At 52.8% G+C, this 17979-nt stretch overlaps 5 protein-coding genes across 5 annotated transcripts; 1 reads left to right on the forward strand and 4 right to left on the reverse strand.

Moving 5' to 3' along the window:
- The first annotated feature begins 1619 nt into the window (after nt 1-1619).
- B0T26DRAFT_696995 (methylenetetrahydrofolate reductase-domain-containing protein) lies at nt 1620-4138 on the forward strand. The gene has a single exon (XM_060441370.1). The coding sequence runs from the start codon at nt 1973-1975 to the stop codon at nt 4055-4057; it is 2085 nt and encodes a 694-aa protein (XP_060301003.1). The 5' UTR covers nt 1620-1972; the 3' UTR covers nt 4058-4138.
- Nucleotides 4139-4407: 269 nt separating this feature from the next.
- On the reverse strand, nt 4408-5270 carry B0T26DRAFT_160158 (uncharacterized protein). Its single transcript, XM_060433499.1, has 2 exons — nt 4588-5270; nt 4408-4522 (listed from the first exon to the last, which is right to left on the reverse strand). The coding sequence occupies exons 1-2, from the start codon at nt 5003-5005 to the stop codon at nt 4515-4517; spliced, it is 426 nt and encodes a 141-aa protein (XP_060301004.1). The 5' UTR covers nt 5006-5270; the 3' UTR covers nt 4408-4514.
- A 266-nt stretch (nt 5271-5536) lies between these two features.
- B0T26DRAFT_672731 (uncharacterized protein) lies at nt 5537-7033 on the reverse strand (the record flags this gene model as incomplete). Its single annotated transcript, XM_060439500.1, has 3 exons — nt 5537-6288; nt 6526-6675; nt 6943-7033. The coding sequence occupies 3 exons, from the start codon at nt 7031-7033 to the stop codon at nt 5537-5539; spliced, it is 993 nt and encodes a 330-aa protein (XP_060301005.1).
- A 1723-nt stretch (nt 7034-8756) lies between these two features.
- B0T26DRAFT_672732 (uncharacterized protein) lies at nt 8757-9836 on the reverse strand (the record flags this gene model as incomplete). Its single annotated transcript, XM_060439501.1, has 3 exons — nt 8757-9279; nt 9345-9575; nt 9670-9836. The coding sequence occupies 3 exons, from the start codon at nt 9834-9836 to the stop codon at nt 8757-8759; spliced, it is 921 nt and encodes a 306-aa protein (XP_060301006.1).
- A 914-nt stretch (nt 9837-10750) lies between these two features.
- On the reverse strand, nt 10751-13066 carry B0T26DRAFT_639796 (alkaline phosphatase; the record flags this gene model as incomplete). The annotated part of the gene is made up of 6 exons (XM_060437167.1): nt 10751-11256; nt 11338-12010; nt 12072-12150; nt 12210-12298; nt 12363-12481; nt 12544-13066. 6 exons carry the CDS (start codon nt 13064-13066, stop codon nt 10751-10753), a joined length of 1989 nt encoding a protein of 662 aa, XP_060301007.1.
- Between the last annotated feature and the right edge of the window lie 4913 nt (nt 13067-17979).

Below are 17979 nucleotides of genomic sequence, written 5' to 3' on the forward strand. Positions count from 1 at the left end.
TAGGCGTGGAGGAATGTGAGGTTGGGTTTTTGAGGACGTCGGTTCAATCGTGAAGAACAAATCTTTGACCGCAATGGCCAGCGGCGACACCAGCGGCGGGTCTGTAAACTCCACCGCACCCAAATGCTAACATGACTGGCCACTGAGGAAAGCTAGCCCGCTGGTGGGCGAGGGTTGGCGCCAGGGTCTTACAGGACGTTTGGGGCGGTGAGCGCCGGCACAAAACTGGCCGGCGATGGTCTACAAGAGCTCCAAGCTTAAAATTCCCTCTCCGTTTGCTCTCTTCTTTTTTCCAACACAGACCACAAGCGAAAAACCATTCGCCAGCACATTCCACCTCCGCGGTGCTGGACGATTTCGAACGTGCGTCGAGATCAACTCCTCTAAATTGCCCTTGCTTAAAACCATCATCACGAGTGCCCCATTTGCGCGGCGTCCATGATGCGGTGATGACCTGAAGCAAGATTAGGACATTTCTGCCTGTTTGGTGCCACGTACACAGTAGACGCACAAGTCGTCGAGCTACTGGTAAAACACATTCGGCTGCAAGGTTGGCCGAGTATGTGTTGTTTTTCTTTTCTTCATATGTCTTCGGTAAGTCTCTTTCTTTACTTCTCTTCTGTTGTTGCGCACGCGTGGAATGATGAACACAAAATATCTGGTAAGCCTACTCAGCAATGACGGAATCATCTTCAACTGAAGAGGTTCAATGGTCATGGGTTGAATGTGAGGATAACACGGCAATAACTCTGAACCTTTTTCGTAACAGCCTTTTTGTTTGGAATCCCGGTTTTGGCTGTCTCGGGAGCTAACATTATCCGGTGTAGGGTTGCGCATATCCTTTTCTAGGTTACTCGACCCTTATACAGGCCGTCTCGAGTGAGGCTCTGCGAGTGCACAGAACCGGCCGACTCAGTCAGGGTCGAATGAAGGGGCCCAGCAGTGGGCCATGCTCTCCACACGGATAGCTCTGCTGGAGGATCTTGAATCGTGCTTTTTTTTCTCTATCTGCACTTCCCATATCCCGTACGGACATCCCGTCGGATGTTGGTCTGGGGTTCAGCCTGCCGGACCAGTACTGGCTAGGGTTCGGATTTATTATCCGGTCCGCAGGTTGGGGGTCTTGGGCCGGGCGTCGTTGCAGCTTGCAGACCGCAGCACGCTAAATCTTGAACCCTGAGCCCTTCGTTTTTCCGTGTAGCTCGACTATCTTAGCCACCATCATAGCCTTGATCCTAGTGCAGCCAATGGAAATAGCATCGGCAATCTGAAGAGAGCACGTTCTCTCCCCAAACGTCTTGGGATGTGGGGGTTGGACAGAGCTGTGGCAAGGTCGGACGGCCTTTCCGCGACAACGAGAAGCATTCATGTCTAAAGATGGACGGCTGCAGGAATCCTGCGTCTGTATACCAAGCCACCTGACTTGAATTTGGCGGCCAGCCCGCGTCTTGTGGCCAAGCAGAATTCGCAGGTTTGCTGAACCGGGCGCCGTTTTGGGCTCCGTGGTCAGCAAGCGCGGGCAGCAAACTCGGTGCAATGCCGGGACTGCTGTCAAGGGTGGTCTTGTGTCCCCACAAATCGAGACACATTACGCCATGATTTTTACCCCACGCACTTGACCGGTACGTAAAGTGTGGGGTAGGCAATCGTTTTGCCCACTGTCTTCCGAAGGTAGGAGGGGCAGTTGCGTCGCCGTGACAAAGCCCGAAGAGAGCTCTAAGCCTGCCCACCCGAGCCTCCAAGAGTCAAAAAGGCTCGACGTGCCCACTTAGGTTGTGCCACTTCCCGGCCCTCTGGCTAGTTTAGTTTCGTCCGACCTCTGGGTCCCGGCCCGTGTCCAAGACATTATCTCATTAATCATTTATTGGTCGCCCTCGCCGCGCACACACCGCCTCCTCGTCAATCCCTCGTCGACCCCTTGTCGACAAGCTCCGGAAACCTTCAAATAAAACACACTCCCACTAGCTCGCCCATGGGTGAATACCTCCCAAGCCTCCAATTGGAATCCCCGCGGGACCCGGCAATGGACAGGATTACGGACAAGGTGGCGGCCCTGCCCGCCGACGCGAGCTTCGTGTCTCTCGAGTTCTTCCCTCCGAAGACGGCCATGGGCTTTTCCAACCTCCGCGACCGCCTCGACCGCATGTCGCGCGCCCTTCGCCCGCTCTTCGTCAACGTCACCTGGGGCGCCGGCGGCTCCACGGCCCAGAAATCCCTCGAGCTCGCCGAAATCTGCCAGCGCGAGCTGGGCCTCACCACCTGCCTCCACCTCACGTGCACCAATATGAGCCGCAATCTCATAGATAAGGCCTTAGACGATGCCAAGGCTCTAGGCGTCCGGAATATCCTCGCCCTCAGAGGCGATCCCCCGAGGCGGGCTGAGTACCGCGATGCCAACGACCCAGACCCGGGCGACGACGACGACGAGTTTGTGTGGGCTGTCGACCTGGTGCACTACATAAAGAAACACCACGGGGACTATTTCTGCATTGGTGTTGCTGGCTACCCCGAGGGCCATGCCGACGAGAGCCACCCCTTGGGCCAGAACCTGGAGCGCGACTTTCCCTGGCTCGTCGAAAAGACGCAGGCGGGCGCCGATTTCATCATGACGCAGCTGTTCTTTGACGTTGCCGCCTATGACGCGTTTGAGAAGACTCTCAGAGAACATCCCAGCGGCGTTTTTAAAGACATACTCATCATCCCTGGCCTCATGCCCATCCAGGGCTACCAGATGATAAAAAGAACGGCCAAGCTCAGTCACGCAAAGGTCCCCGAGCCGTTGATGGCCCGCTTGGACGCAGTCAAGGGAGACGACGAGAGGGTCAAGGCGGTTGGAGTGGACATTCTCAGCGAGCTGGTCGAACAGGTCAAGGAGGTGAAGAGCAGGACGCCCGGGCCGCAGGGTTTCCATTTCTATACGCTCAACCTAGAGAAGGCCGTATCCTTCATCGTGGAACGTACAGGGTTGATACCCCCCAGCACCCCCGAGGAGGAAGAAACGCTAGAAATAGGAAACCCCATACCCGAGATCGCTGTTATGCACGTCAACGGTTCCACGCCCGACGACTCGTTTCATGAAATAACGAAGCGGAAGTCTTCCGTTGCCTCAGACCCCCGAAACCGGGTCATTGTCTTAGGACGGCCCGCCTCATACCCCGACTACGAAGCGACAGCTTTCGAGGCTAGCATTCCAGCAGAGCCGGTAAATACTAGAGCTAACACACTAGCCATCTCGGAGGGCGAGGGTGTGTTGGGCCGCGAGGCGACTTGGGACGATTTTCCCAATGGTAGGTGGGGAGACGCTAGATCTCCTGCCTATGGCCAGATTGACGGCTACGGCGTGAGCTTGCATGTCACCGTGGCACAAGCTCTTCAGCTGTGGGGTACGCCAAAGGTCAGCGAAGACATCAATCGCATATTTATCCGCCACCTCAAGGGGGAACTGTCGGCGATCCCATGGAGCGAGGAGGGATTCAACGCCGAGACCGATGCCATCAGGGAGACTCTGATTAGGCTCAACTCCAAAGGCTGGTGGAGTCTGGCCTCGCAACCGACGGTTAACGGACTCCGATCTAACGATCCGACTTTCGGCTGGGGCCCGCAGAACGGATTCGTTTTCCAGAAGGCCTTTGTCGAGTTCTTCCTGCCGTCGGCCGACTGGAAGGTCCTTGAGGCGAAGCTCACGCGGCCCGAGATGAAGGACACGATATGTTTCTACGCCACAAACGTGGCCGGCGACTTTGTCAGCTCCGACTCTAACCAGCCGACGGTGAACTCGGAGGGAAGGCCGCACGTCCGCGAGGCTAGCACCAATGCCGTGACATGGGGTGTCTTCCCCGGCAAGGAGATTGTCACCCCCACCATTATTGAGGAGGTCAGCTTCCGCGCGTGGAGCGAGGAGGCGTTTGGCATCTGGGGAGAATGGGCAAAGGTCTACGGCAAGGGCTCCGACAGCGAGAAGCTGCTGGAGAGCGTCCGCCGCGACGCGTGGCTGGTGAATATTATCCACCACGACTTTGTCGACGGGGAAGCCCTGTGGGATCTGTTGCTCAAATAGACTGGGCGGGGTTTTGCAGTGAGGACTATTCATCTAGCGACTCGTGATTTCCTGCAAATATAGGAAGCATAGCAAGGGGGGGGGGGGTTAGATTGGGCAGGATTGGGTAAAAGCAAAAAGGTGAAAATTTACAGGATTTAACAATGTAGCTCGCTCTGGGTTGGTGGAGTGGAAGTTGTCTGTGGTATTCAACAGAGTATTCAGGGATGAATAGGAGAGTGCCATTTTTGGTGGCCACGCCATCTATTTCCACATTGTCGTTACCAGACGTACCCAGCTTGAGGTTGCCAAGAACGACTCACAATGAGCAACCGCATAAATGAGAGGGGTTTTAGGTTTTAATGATCAGTTGTTATGGATGGTGTGCCTGGTTTCTGTCTAGCTAGGGGAGAAAATATCTGTCCGCATCTAGCCATCCGACACGATACGATACCTCTTCCGAGAATACCATTGGGTGTCAAAGGCCTAGAGACCTATCATTAACCCCCCATATCCAGCAGTTTCGGGGGTTCCCATCCATATGTACGTACCCCTTTCTTGATTTGCCATTTGCCATCCTGTCGGTGTGTCCGCCCGATCTTTCGAAAAAGAAAAACCAGACACTCTAAGCAAAGGGAAAAACATCCTTAGCTTGCTGGATACATCCGCTCTCGAATACGCGAAAAAGCAAACTGAAAACGGGCAAGAGACCACCTGCCAAACCTCAAAGCCCATTAGAAAAAGAAAAAGAAACCGAACCAGTCCCCCGCCCCCCAAGTCGCAAAGGCAGCGCGAGACCGCACTATAAACGCAAAGCAATATTAATCGATCCCCTTTTTCGCCGTGCCGTTCGTTGATGTGTTGTAGTATTAGTTCCGAAGGAAAAGAAAAGGAGAGGAGAAAACTCTGTGAAGCCATCCATGATGAGCCGCAAAAAATGTTGTAGGTGCTTGTGTTCCTCATACTCATGTTCCGCCCTTTTCTCCGTCCGTTCAAGCCTTATTTCTATCCATGGCAGAAGGCAAAACCCAACCAAACAGCAGGCCGCCTTGTCCCGGACAGGCGGGAGCCGATGAAGAAGAGAGCGAAAGGCGAGAATCGACGACGCAAGGACGGAAAGAAGAAAGTAAAAGAGAGAGAGAGAGAGAAAATAGACGGGTGGGTTTAACGCCGCGAGCCAAGCTCTATCCCATCATCATCATCATTCTCCTCCTCCTCCTCCCTGTGACCTAGGCTAGATTATTCCCTCCTTCTCCTCGTGAATTCGTGTGTTGTGTGTTGGTATGCATTGCTGTGTGTTGTGTTGTGTTGTATTGTGTTGGTTGCGTGACATGTCAAATATACAGAGGGCAACCCATCCATCCAGTTCGCCCCATTCCGTGATCCGTGATGTGAAGAAATAAAGAGAGAAAAACAAAGAGACCGAGAAGAGATGGCGCGATCGATGATTGAGAAAAACTGCTCGTCCGTTTTCGTTCTCATCCGTGGCTTTTCCACGTGTCAGATGCAGTCGAAGTCGTCCATATCACCACCAAAGAGTGAGTGGGCGCTCTGGCCCGTGATGTCAATGCCATTAAAGGGGTTATTGCCACCCACGTAAGGGGCGATATTCTCCATTGACGACTGCTGATTGGCTTCCTTTTTCAGATTGGTTATGGCCTCATGGACGGCGGACACAGGGGCGCGGTAGTGTCGCTGCTGCTGGTACTCGGCGACGGCATCGGGGGTCAAGATTTCGATGTCAGAGGGGCTGCCCACGCTCGTGGCAGTCACAGTTCCCGATCGGTTCACGGCAGACGAGAATGACGCCTGCACGGTGTTGTTCGCAGCCTCCTTGGCCTTGGCGCGGCGCTCGGCCAAAATCTCATCTCTCGACTGTGCCGTCGTTATTTTCATGGGCATTTCCTTCATGCGTTTCTTGGTCGGCGTGTCCTCGTCGAGTCCTTCATAGTCGAATGACTCAGAATCCTCGTCCTTATCTGTCGGCTCCCTGTAATTCTTCTTCGGAGTGTTTCGACGAGAGACACTGCCTGGAGTCATTTTCTTGACAATGTTCGACTTGGGGGCGGCAGCGGGAGCTCTTGCCCGTTTACGCGATCCAGGAGTGGTCGGGAGATTGACCTGACCAAAGGACGCGACCGGGTCGCCACCGGTCTCGACAGCAGACTTCAGTTTGTCTGCGTTCACCTTTACGCTGCGAAAGTGAAATTGAATGCCATCCGGAGTCGACTCGCCGAAGAACTTGGCGATATCTGCAAGGTGCGATTGTTAGCAAAAGCCATGTCTGTGTGTGAGAGTCTTTGTAGGACAAAGGCACATTATACGATGAGACGAAGAAAAGAAGAAGCCAATAGAGAGCCGCGATCACGAAATATAGAAAAGAGATATATAGAAAAGAGATATACAGAAAAGAAGATGTAGTGACGTGGGATGTGACGATGAATGAATGAACGGGGAGTCTTTGTGTGTAACAGTATGATAACCCGTACCATTTTTGGGCATGTCGAGAATGTTGACCGACTCGGGGTCGATTTTCTGCTCGACCATTTGGCGAATTGCTTCCGCTTGATGGCGTACTGGCCTGAAGCGGTGCTCCATTGCCGAGACAGTCTGCGATTTGCCATAGTGTGCGGCGATGGCTGATACCAAGAATCAGCCACCTCTCACATTTTTCCCCACGGATGGACATGTAGAAAGAAATGAAATAGAAACAGAAATAACGAAAGATAGAGGGGAAAACTAGGTTTTTGTTCTCTCTCTCGTGCGACGGATACTGGAATGCTTGTCTTCGGTATCCTTGACACTTCAGAGAGTCAAATAGCATCGGGGGGTGGGGGTGACGATGCTATCTGATGAGGAGATAAGGCATGGTAGTTATCGACAGAAGGGCATGTCTGCCACCTTACCTTTGTAGTTGAGCCGTAGCTCGGGATGAGCGGCGACAATCGCAGCCACCAGTCTGGCCTGTGACTCGTAGGTCTTAAAATTGGCTGGCATGTTTCAGAGTTATCGCAGATCGAGATGGCTAGAGTCAATGCTCAGAGGTCGAAATTAGTCCTGTGCTAGGTGCCCGATTAGATGCTGTGCGCATTCATTTACAACGTGGACAGAATCGTTGAGTGATGAGAGAAGGTGGTCGTGGGAGTCAAGAAGGGGAAGGACGAGGACGGCAGGTCGATATATTTGGGGAATGATGAAAGTGCAAAGTGCGGGGGCCTTCTCTAGGCGAATCGCTCAGCTGGTCTCTGGTCGGGTGCGGTAGGAAGCGGAGTCTGTTGGGAGCTGGGCGAATGCGCTGGGGGAGTGAAAGATATCTGAGGTGGGAGATAGGCAGAGGGGTGCTTGGGAGTAGCAGGTTGCCGCGGGAACCAGACTTAGGATAACCTCCTCCTTACTCTTCTGTCCTATCCTGTCGGGGCTTCGCCACCTATTCCTTACATACCTCGCTACTCTAGTTTAAGATTCTAGAACCGTCTCAAGGGCGTTGAGTATAGAATGTCGGCGGAGGGAGTTATCTAGGAAGTGGAAGGCCTGCGTCAGCCTTGAGATCAAGGGTTCGCGCGAGACTTGATTGAGTCAAGTAGAATGAGAGAGTGAATGTAGGTGAAAGGCCGTGAAGGAAGGATATACGGTAGGCACGGTGATATGAGAGAGATCTCCTTGCAGAAGATGGAAGATGTATAGAACAAGGCGGTGGTGGTGTCTTGGGCTTAGCCACTTGGAGAAGACAAGAAGTGTGATGTAAGAGAGAAGAATTCCTCGCGGGAGGCGTAAGATTTTATAGAGCGAGGTGACCGGAGTATCTTAGGGCTTGACCACTTATCTCACCCAGCACCAAAGCCCGACTGAAAGGTAAAAGTGGATCGGAAAGTACGAGGACGAGGACGAGGGCGAGGGCGAGGGCTGTGATATCAAGCCGCCGCATGTCCCAACATGTAAAAAAAAAAAACCCCAAGACCAACATACCTGAATTGTCACGTATACCAATCGGAGTTGACAGCGGCGGCAGCCTCATATGACGTAGTCGTCAACTCTTTCTTTATCGAGGGCGGTGATGTCCAAGATAAGCAGCGTAGGTGATGAGATGAGATGAGATGAGATGGCTCTTTAGTGAGACGAGGGTAGGTAATATCACCAGAACGGATTCGGAGAATGCCCCAGGCACATACTGAACTACTAGTCCTTGAAAAAAAAAAAAGAGAAGAGGGAGAGGAGGGGAGCGGCTGGACCGCGAGGTCGAGAGCAGCCTGCCCCTCTGGCGCCTTCCACCGCAAGGTGAACCGCCGTGTGTGATTGATAGTGCGGTACTTTGACCCTCAACCGCCAATTCCGCCTCCCTCCACGCCTGGCTCTACTTCAGAGAACAAAAGACGCATCAACAAAACCACCAATCTCAATGTTCGACATCTGCATGTCTTAGGGTATAAGTGCTGGCTGTGGAGCGTGGTTTGCCGAGGGGACGCGGCGTGGCTGGGAGTCGCGCGCTATCGGCAATTAACGTCCGGCGCACCACGCTCAAGAGGGCATTCAAGCTTGCCGCTCATCCCCGTTGCCCAAGCACTCACTCACTCGTATTCTTGAGCCACCCAAACACAGTCCAGGGCAAGACAGCACTTGTCAATATGCACATATTTTTTTTCTCTTTGTTCATATAGACTCTGATTAATATGGTAGATGTAGATTCGAAAACTTTATTATCTTGATACCCATTTAGCGAGTCTCATGTGCTCTTATCCGCCAGCGACGTCCTCCGGCCAACCGGGGTATCACGCCCGGTTGCATGGGGGACGCCCATCTGCATCGTCAGCTTCTCGCTTTCTCCCATTGCCGAGGCGGCGGCCGGCCAGTCCGACATTTTGTGGTCTTTGACTACGAGCTCGGGTACGGCCGGCCCGCTACCGTTGCCGTACATGAGGTACTGCACGCCGAGGAACGAGTCGCAGCCGGCCTGGAAGATGCCGCAGATCTTGAATGCCCAGGGGATCTGCGTGGCCGAGCTGAAGAACCAATACATCTTCATGGCGTCGCCCAGCAGCCAGCTGGCCAGCACCGACACCCGGAACCCCTTGCACGACCGCGACCGCGCGTTGGAGAAGATCTGCGGCAGCGGTAGCGTCGCCTCGACCGACAGCCCCGTGTACCCTATCAGCGCCGAGTACGCCGGATATAGCCAGTGCACTGGTGCGAGTACGAGCTCGCACGCCGCTAGCCCCAGGAACATGTACAGCACAAAGTGCCAGTACCTGTGCGCCCGCCACGTCAGTTTTTAAAACTCACTACCTCGGAGTAAAAAAAAAAGATGACGTACGGTTTTGCCGACCTCCACTGCCAGAACCGGTACGGCCGCGGGGCCTCCCACAGCCCGCCGCCGCCGCCGTCGTGCGCCCTCGCAAAAGGCACGGCCGCCTCGCCGCCCTTGGACGACGGGCCGGGCCGGTGGTCGAGGGCGACCTTGAGCAGGATGAGTTGGATAAAAACCATAACGAAAGACTGCACAAGAAGCGCCTTGTCGAAGTGCGCCCCGGGGTAGTAGAATATCCTTTATTCACACAAGTCAGCTAACCCTGGTTCTGGTTCTGGTTCTGGTTCTTCTCCTTAACCCCCCTCCCATCAACACACTCAGAAAAACATACCTAAACAGCGACGCCACGAGCATGATTAGGGGAATGTCCAGCGAGAAGCCCGCGCTCGACCGCGCCTTGTACATGGAGATGGCCTGGTCCGTGTACGAGAGCAGCGGCGAGAGGACGAGGAAGACGGGCGTCAGGTAGCCCGAGAACGACGCGAGCCATCCCAACATCGTGTCTGTCTGCCTTGCTCTGTTCTTGTGTTCTTGTTCTTGTTTCTGTCGGATCCCCGCCCGCGTCCAAGCTAGGGATGTATGTATGTATGTGTGGACGTATGCGTCTGCGCGCCGGCGTTGTCGTTGTGCCCCGCGTGTGTATGTTGCGTGTTGTAGTCTTTTTTTGGCGTAAAAAGGAGCAAAAAAGACTTTAGATTATCATGTAGGTCTTATTTTTTTCGATTATCGTTTTCGACGTGGTCGCAGTCGTGGTGGTTATTGCTGGTCGATCAGTCGCGCGCCCGCAAAAGACGCCGCCGTTCGGATCGACGAAGGCGGCGGACGAAAATGGCGGCCGGACAAAAATCAAGGAAAAGCAACATTAATACAACAGAAACGAATAATTTGAACTGGAAAGGCTGGCGGACCCGTCATACACAGTCGGTGTGTAGCGGCGCCGTCAAAGATACCAGACAAGAAAAACAAATTGGAGAGGACGGCAACTGGGAAAATCATGCCAATCAAAGAATCCGCCCGCCTCGGATGAGGCTGGCAAGGCCCAATTGAACTTGGGATGACCTGGCTAATGCAGGCACTAGCGCTGGAGCTGCCGGGATTTCCGGTGAGGAACAGGCGCTAGCCACAACTACAGTGCTTGATACAGTATGAGTGAACTGTGACTGACTGGCTGCAGGAACCTGCCCGACCGAGTTACTTGGCAGCTGACAGCGGCTCTGCCAGTTGGCGCATTTCTCACTAACATTGACCCCCAAGTTACCAACACAAGCAAAGAGTTCGGAATATTTGGGCTCCGCAACACAACATGGAATATTAATTTTATTTTACTGAATCGTTTCTTTCCTGAGACCTGGTTTTTGATGAGAAGCGTCAACAAGTTTCGACCAAGATACAGACATATACCAGTTGACAACCTAGGCGCTGGCCGTCTTATTCGTTGGCTGAGCAAGACCCAGGCAGTTGGCGATCTTGTAAAAGACGTCGATGTTGCTGTAGACGCCGCCAAACGTGTCCTGGCACGGGCCCCGAGCAAATACAGGCACATCCGTGAGCGAGTGCACGCCCTGCGCCTCGTTGGTCGGCAGCGTGCCGTTCACAATGAAGCCGTTGGGCTTGTCCGTCGGGTTGACGTAGTAGTCACTCGAGGCGCCCCCCGAAATCGCCGCCGCCGGCACTCGCGAGCCATTCTTGGCCACGCCGTATGCCTCCCGATGGTCGGGATTTGCCCCGAGACCCGCCGCAATGACATAGCGCGGGTCCCAGTTGACTGGGAAGTTGGCCCCTGTCCCGTAGCTGACTCCGGGCTTCTCCACCGTGTACTGCGAGAGACCCGAGTTCTGATAGACCCCAACAGCATTCCGCTTTTGACGGTCGTCCTGCTGTGCCGCCAGGTACTTGGTGTCCGCGTTGCCAAAAACGTCTGCATTTCCACCATCCCGCCTTGTCAGTAACGCGGCCTAGCAAACACCATCTTGGCATTCTGTCGGGCGTCTTCACTCACCAAAACCGTGGCCGTGATCGGCAGATACAACAATGAGTGTCTCTTCAAGGATTCCAAGAGCCTTGAGCTTCTTAATCGTAGCTTGGACTGTGTCGTCAAGCTCGAGAAGATCGCCAAGTGCTCGGTCATAGTCCAAAACATGCATTTGCTTGTCGACCGACGCAGCCTCTGACATGAGAAAGAAGCCCTTTTTGCCACCTCGCTCGTGCAGAACGTCTATGGCCTTGAGGGTCATCTCCTTGAGACCCGGAAGGTCCGTCGCGGCGGCCTTCGCCCCGGATGGGTCATTGGTCAGCTTCTTTATGTTTTCTGGGAAGATGTTTCGGTCTAGCCAGACCGGCAGGTTGCTCTTGCAGAAGATGCCAAGCGCCTTCGTATTGTTTGGCGCGGCAAGGAGAGACGTCTTGTTCAAGCTGATGCTGTAATTCTTCTTGGCGAACTCAGCATAGTAATCTTTCCCAAGATATGAGCCAGATCCAGCCAGAAACTGCTCAGCACCTCCTCCAAAATAAGCATCGGGGCCGTTCATCTTGGTCCAGGAGTAGTTGGTCACGCCGTAAAGGGCCTGGTCAATGAGCGAGCCATACTGATAGCGAGAACGAGTGTGAGCTGTCAGGGCAATTGGAGTGGCGTCGGCAATGAAGGCGGTCGAGACAGCGCCCCATGCAGATCCCTTGGACGAGTTAGCGGGCCAGAGCATGAACAAGGCAATGCAGATTCCGGACCAGTCATACCCAGATTCGAGTAAGAAGCTCCACGATCGTCTCAACTTTGGGGTCATCGAACAAATCAGGGGACGAATCGGCATAGACGCTGAGAAAGCTTTAGCAAGCGAGTCAAGTTTGCTGGAAGCTTGGGTCTCGCCGTCTTACCCCATGGCATTGACAGTGCTCTTGTGACCAGAATAGAGCGCAGAGGCCGAATTGGCACTATCAGTAATAAAGCTGTCGATAGAGTGCGTCTGTGAGGCGGTTGCTTTGTTAGCAAGCGACTTTATACTCGACTTTGGAGCTCCGCAGACACACCATTTGATGACCCAAGACGGGGAATTTGTCAAGCGCCAGAAGGGTCTGGTACTTTCCATTGACCGTCTTGTGGGCGAGGAGGCGAGCCGCCGTGATCATGTTCGTGGTCATGCCGTCTCCTGCGATGTTTGTTAGCAGGGAGAAGAGGAATGGGAGAAAGAGAAGGTGAAACCCGTCGTACCAATGAAGAAGATGACATTCTTGGCCTTCTTCTTTGCGGCAAGGGGGCGTACTACCCACTGCGCTGTGGTTGTCCTTCCGGAGTAGTAAGTCAGGGTGACATTGTAGTTGCCTGGCTCGTAGAGGGCAACGCGGCGGTAGATCTTGGAGGCGACATTGACGACGGAGGCATTCTTTGCGTCTTGGGCAAAGAGATCCTCGAACCAGGAGAAAGTCCACTTCTCAAGGGCGGGCTCGCTCAGCTTGAAGAATTCGGCAATGCTCTTGGCTGGCTGGCCTTCTTTGGTGATGGTGGCCGTGAACTTGTCGTCGGGCACGCCGCCATTGAAGGCTTCGGAGCCATTCGTCGGGGCATGGACCTCGAAACGGATGTCGAACTGCTGGCCGGGAAGAAAGTCCTGCTGGTCTGGGGGAAGCACGCAGCCGAGGGTCGGGCATGTGCCGAGCCTCTGGAATGTCTGGCCAGAGACGGCAGCAAGCGAGGCAGCCAGACACAGGGCGACGGCGTTCAACCGAGACGGCATTTTGCCGACAGAGCAGGATGGGCGGGCTCTGCTCTGCTCTGCTCTACTCTGATAGACGAACGAGTGCTGAAGCTCTCCCTCGTGCGGCTGCATCAGAGTTCCCGAGCCAAGGCGGCCGCGACCGCGGCTTATATAGCTGGCTGCAGAGTGACATTCACCATCCTCGGTGCTGCACCCATGGGCCGCTTGGGTGGTTCTTTGGCTGTGCCTACCTTAGGTACGGGAGTGTTTGCTCCCAGGCTGGCGGATTCCAGCCCCGTCAGCGATGCAACGCGGGAATCATGAGAGACATCTCAAGCACGTGTGTTAAAGAGTGTCCGGGTTTGTGTGCGTCGTAGCTCGAGATGGAGCTTCCTAGTCCCTCGAGCTGGGGTTGGACTTGAAGTTGGAGTTGGAGCTGGAGCTGGAGCTGCCGTAGCCCATCATTGAAGCACGACACGCGCGAGCGATGCATCGGCAGCCCAAGACGCAGGCGGACTGACTGGGGTGAGTAGGCCGAGGCAACGGCCTTTTGGCCTTTTTAGCAGTGATGCAGTTGCAGACCGTGGTTTGTCCGTCCTGTGTCGTACAGATGGGGAACAGATGGGCCGCGCCAAGACTTTATGTGAAGATGCAGTTCACAACGTGTTGTAGCTGGTGTGGTTGATTGGCGACGAGCTCGGGTGCCAAGGCGCCATGGAGTGGCAAGAGCATTGAGAGCTCAGGTATATTCCATTGCCTATACTCTACCCACATGGCACACAACATCACGCAAGCAAGGTAACCATATTGCATTGCAAAGCAGGGGCAGGACCCAGCGGGAAGCATGTTGCTGCATGGCTGCACCTACCTTCTTCGATTCCTAATAAACTCGACCCGAGGGTAACGACCTTGACGACGGCCCACTTACACACCCCCTTTTCTTCCAAAACTTCACAACTTCACCAATCCGAAGCCAAAATAAGTGCAAAATATACCAAAATGATCCTCATTCAATATTTGATTGACCCGCCCTTTGATTACCCAAGCAAGTCCATCCTTTTGGGCATAGAATTCCCCAATTTCATTATGACTTCAGGGGTAATTTCCGCCCAAACCTCCTCAATGGCCTGCGCCATCTGCGTGACGTTTTTAATCCTGTGCCTTCGTGCCCCTATTTTGAGCTTCATCTAGTGCCATAGATTCTCAATAGGCGAGAGATCCGGGCTTTGTGGCGGTCAGTTAAGGACCCTGACGTCGAAAGCCTTCTTTAAAAGACCCAAGAACCCGTTGTGGTATAGGAAGCTCCATCCTCTTGTATTTAAAAGTCGTGACCGTGCTTTTCCTTTATTCGGTTGTAGAAAGGAAGGAAATGAGGAATAAAGATCTAATCGATATATTCCAGACCGTTGAATGGTTAATGTTGTACCCAGACTTTGAGGGCGTTCCGAGGGCTGAGTCGAGATAGCGTTGTATGGCGAATCAGCCTTTGATTCGCCCGGTTATCGAGCTTCTTTAAGCGCCCGCTTCTAGGTTTTGAGCCGAATGGGTTTTCGAGACCATTGGCCAGGTTTTGCGTGACAGTGGACCTGCCGACCCCCACTTGCGCCAAAATGGTGGTTACGGTCGCTCCGGAGACGTGGAGAGCTCAAATTTGTGCCCTTTTTTCTTCTGAAAGCTCTATTCTGAAGCTCTTCGAAATGCTGTCCATTTTATAGTTGAAAAGGAAGAAAAAGGTGAAAAGACGGTGAAGATTTTTCACCTTGAAGGTAGAGGGTCATTTTGCTAACCATGGATTTGGTGGCTTTTTTAGTGTGTACGTGGCGCAAGACTTTTGGTACCCGATTGTACCTTGGTCAGCGAGATCTTGGCTCTTTTTGGGGGATAATAAGCTGGATTACCGGGAAGTCGTCAAAATGGAATGCAAAAGGCTTTATTCGATTACGCCGAGCCTAGCGAATGTAATGAAGCTATTCGCATGCAATTGCGGCTTGTTTTGCGATGTATCGGCTAGTTCAAAGTAATCATGAAATTCGTGATGTGGAGGGCAGCATACACAAGAGAAATGTGTAAGATAGATTCCCTTACCCCTTCGGACTGACTGCTTCTTTATTTAGCGCCTTCTACCTTTCGACACAACCTCTCCTTGTGAAAATCACACATTCTATCTCCCAAAACCCTCTTCTCCACATCAGCGTGGAAATCGCACCTTCCGCTTTTCAAACTAGGTTCGCTTGTCCTAACTCTGCGTGGCTCTCTCTCTTCTGCCTTTCACCGTCCAACTTAGACCTGGAAATTTCCCTTTTCTCACAGATAACCCCTAAAATTACACCGGTTCGCTTTTTTTCCCCTTTAGCAGCAACGCACCGCAGCAGCGCACTTGGGAAACCTAACTCCGAGGGATCGGCATTAAGAGGACCATATCTTCAATTTGAGTATATTTCGCTTAGCAAAGTCCATCAATTGGTGGGTTTAGGCTCAATTTGGACCATTGGCCTCCCAGAGCTGGTGTCAGCCAAACAGGCCGCGTTCGGGTTATTCGCATTTCATGCCCATTGGGCACCTGAACTGCCCGGAAAAGCTGAAATGGTTTACGTCAAAGCAGAGATTGAGACGAAGGGTCTTGGCTTCCACATCGATGTCGATCTCGTTCCTGAGAGCTAGCAGACTTTTACCGAGCTCACGAGAGTCGAACTCTGCGACGGTCAAGCAGAAGAGGGAGGTGTGACTGGGAAGGTTATTATGCGTCATACAGGTGACAAGCGCGGTGTCAGGAAACTCAGTAAGAACCCTAGGTGGACTTCTCCTCTCCCAACTAGCGATGGCATTCTCTGCCGATGTCACAAGAAGCACGAGATTTCGAATCCCGACATCAATATCACTTCACTCGCCAAAGGCGTAAGGAGTACGAAATCTATTGACTTTATTAACTCGCTAGGAATATCTAGGAATCTCAAAGTTGGGTCGCCGATCTTGCTACGAGAACTGGAAGATGATACTTCTCTTACCTGGCCGGATGCTGTAGTTAAGGGCATTCAACCCATAAAGTAAAGCCTCTCGGTAAGCTATCGAGTTCAGGGCAGAAAAAAGTAACCCACAAAAACACATCTTCGGGATCCGGTCAATCAAACCAGGAATCAGCCGATATAGTCCAGAAGTAGAAAGTCCTAGCGCAGAAGGACAAAAGTATAAAAAAGTCTCTAGAGTAAGAGATTGGTTAGAAACATACGGAAATCGCGGAGCTCGAACAACTCAGTAAAGACCGGTTGAAAGAGATCGCGGAGCTCAGCGCTCAGATTAACGAACGCTGTAGAATCGACGGAATATTACATAGTAGAGAAGCCGTACCGATAGACCTAGCTATCCGGGAGCGAAGATTACGGGGCGAACTCAGAAAGATAAATATCGATCTCTGGCTCTTGAAGCAAAGTGAAGCAACGATAAAGGCACAGGCTTCTCAGTCCAAAACCCGTATCCTAGAACTTAAAGCAAAGGTTTCACAGATCCCGGAGGATAATAGTAGTTGCTTCGAGCAAGTGCCACGTGAGAGATAGCAGATCTCAATAAGGCCAGAGAAGAGTTAGAGGGAGTTAGTTTGATCCTTTTTGGGCTTAAAAAGGCCTTATTAACTAAAACTGCGCTCGATGAAATAACTAGGTAACATGGGGAGAAGGAGAAGGAGTGTGCCGGGTTAAAGGACGAAAATGACAGGCTTCGGACGCTCTTCGCCGCCTACGACGAAGACTGGAACTTGAACCCAGACTCGGAACCCCAAGACCCATTGCCGGCCGTGGTACCCCTTCATGCTATGGACCAAGTTCAACGAAAGAGGACTGCGGATGAAGCATTATTCGCAGTTAGCCCAGCAGCCCCAGGCACTAGAAGATCCCCAGGCACTAGAAGATTAAAGCTCAGCACTGAGATCAACATCGGCCCGTATATCTCATCCTCAACGGGTGGTTTCTACAGCATCGCCCATAACATGGTGCTCCGAGAAGCTGCTTGCGGGGGGCTTATCAACCCCCTACATTTTAAAGTCGGTCAGCATGGGCTGGCGGGCATCACAGAGCTGGCCCGTCAACGCTTGGAGCTGGTAAGGGTGATGAGCGGAGTGCCATACGATAAGTGGAAGGCTGAAAAAGAGGTCGAATTGACCTAAAGAATTCGCGGTTTTATATCTAAAATGGGCTTCTTCGGGTATGGACATAGATCTATAATTAGTCTTAGTCTCCGACTTAAGAATCTAAACCCCGTTCCTCTAGTTTCCTCGATAAGAACCTTGAGGCTATTATCCAGGAGATAGACCGAGACCGCTGAGATTTAAGCAGTATTCGTATCTAAGCCCGGGACGAGATCTCTCTAAGATCTCGTCATACCACCGAAAACGCTCAATGGCTTAGTATGGTGATGGAAGAGATGGCACTACTGCTGATAACTTTGTTCGCCCGGTATGGCGATGAACGGCTTTCAACTGGACTGAGGACTGCTCTCGGTCTAGGCGACTATGAGTATGCCGTTTCGGAGGCGAAGAAAATCCGCGACAAGTACGACGAGCTTATTGAAGAGTACCATCATCTCAAGGCAGAATACGAGATACCCATTTCTAGCGTACAGTCCAATCCCTGAATGGCTGTTAGCGTGGCATTTGAGGTGGATAGTACAGTAGGGGACCCCGCATTGGATCATGATGCTCCTGCCGCGACTTGTTCACCATTGGCCTCGTTCTTGCCTGTCTGGGCCCTGGGAGTCCATCACCTCATGCAACCCCAATTTTCTCGCCTCTGAGTAGCCGAGGAAGGGCTCGGTCAGCAAAGGAGGAAGTCGGTAGCACGGCGAAAAAGCATGCTCCGATGGTGGCAGACCATTGCCTTGTGTGCCCGAGATGTCTTCACCTTCGGCCGTTTTTGGTCAAATGCCTACAACAACACCTCTTCCTTTCAGAAAAGGCGTCTTCC

This window comes from Lasiosphaeria miniovina (assembly GCF_030549165.1).
Source record: "Lasiosphaeria miniovina strain SMH2392-1A chromosome Unknown B0T26scaffold_2, whole genome shotgun sequence".
Lineage (NCBI taxonomy): Eukaryota > Fungi > Ascomycota > Sordariomycetes > Sordariales > Lasiosphaeriaceae > Lasiosphaeria > Lasiosphaeria miniovina.

Excerpts from the sequence above, each read along its gene's own strand:
- B0T26DRAFT_696995 (XM_060441370.1), top strand. The coding sequence starts at position 1,973 with ATGGGTGAATACCTCCCAAGCCTCCAATTGGAATCCCCGCGGGACCCG.
- B0T26DRAFT_160158 (XM_060433499.1), bottom strand. The coding sequence starts at position 5,005 with ATGAGTATGAGGAACACAAGCACCTACAACATTTTTTGCGGCTCATCA.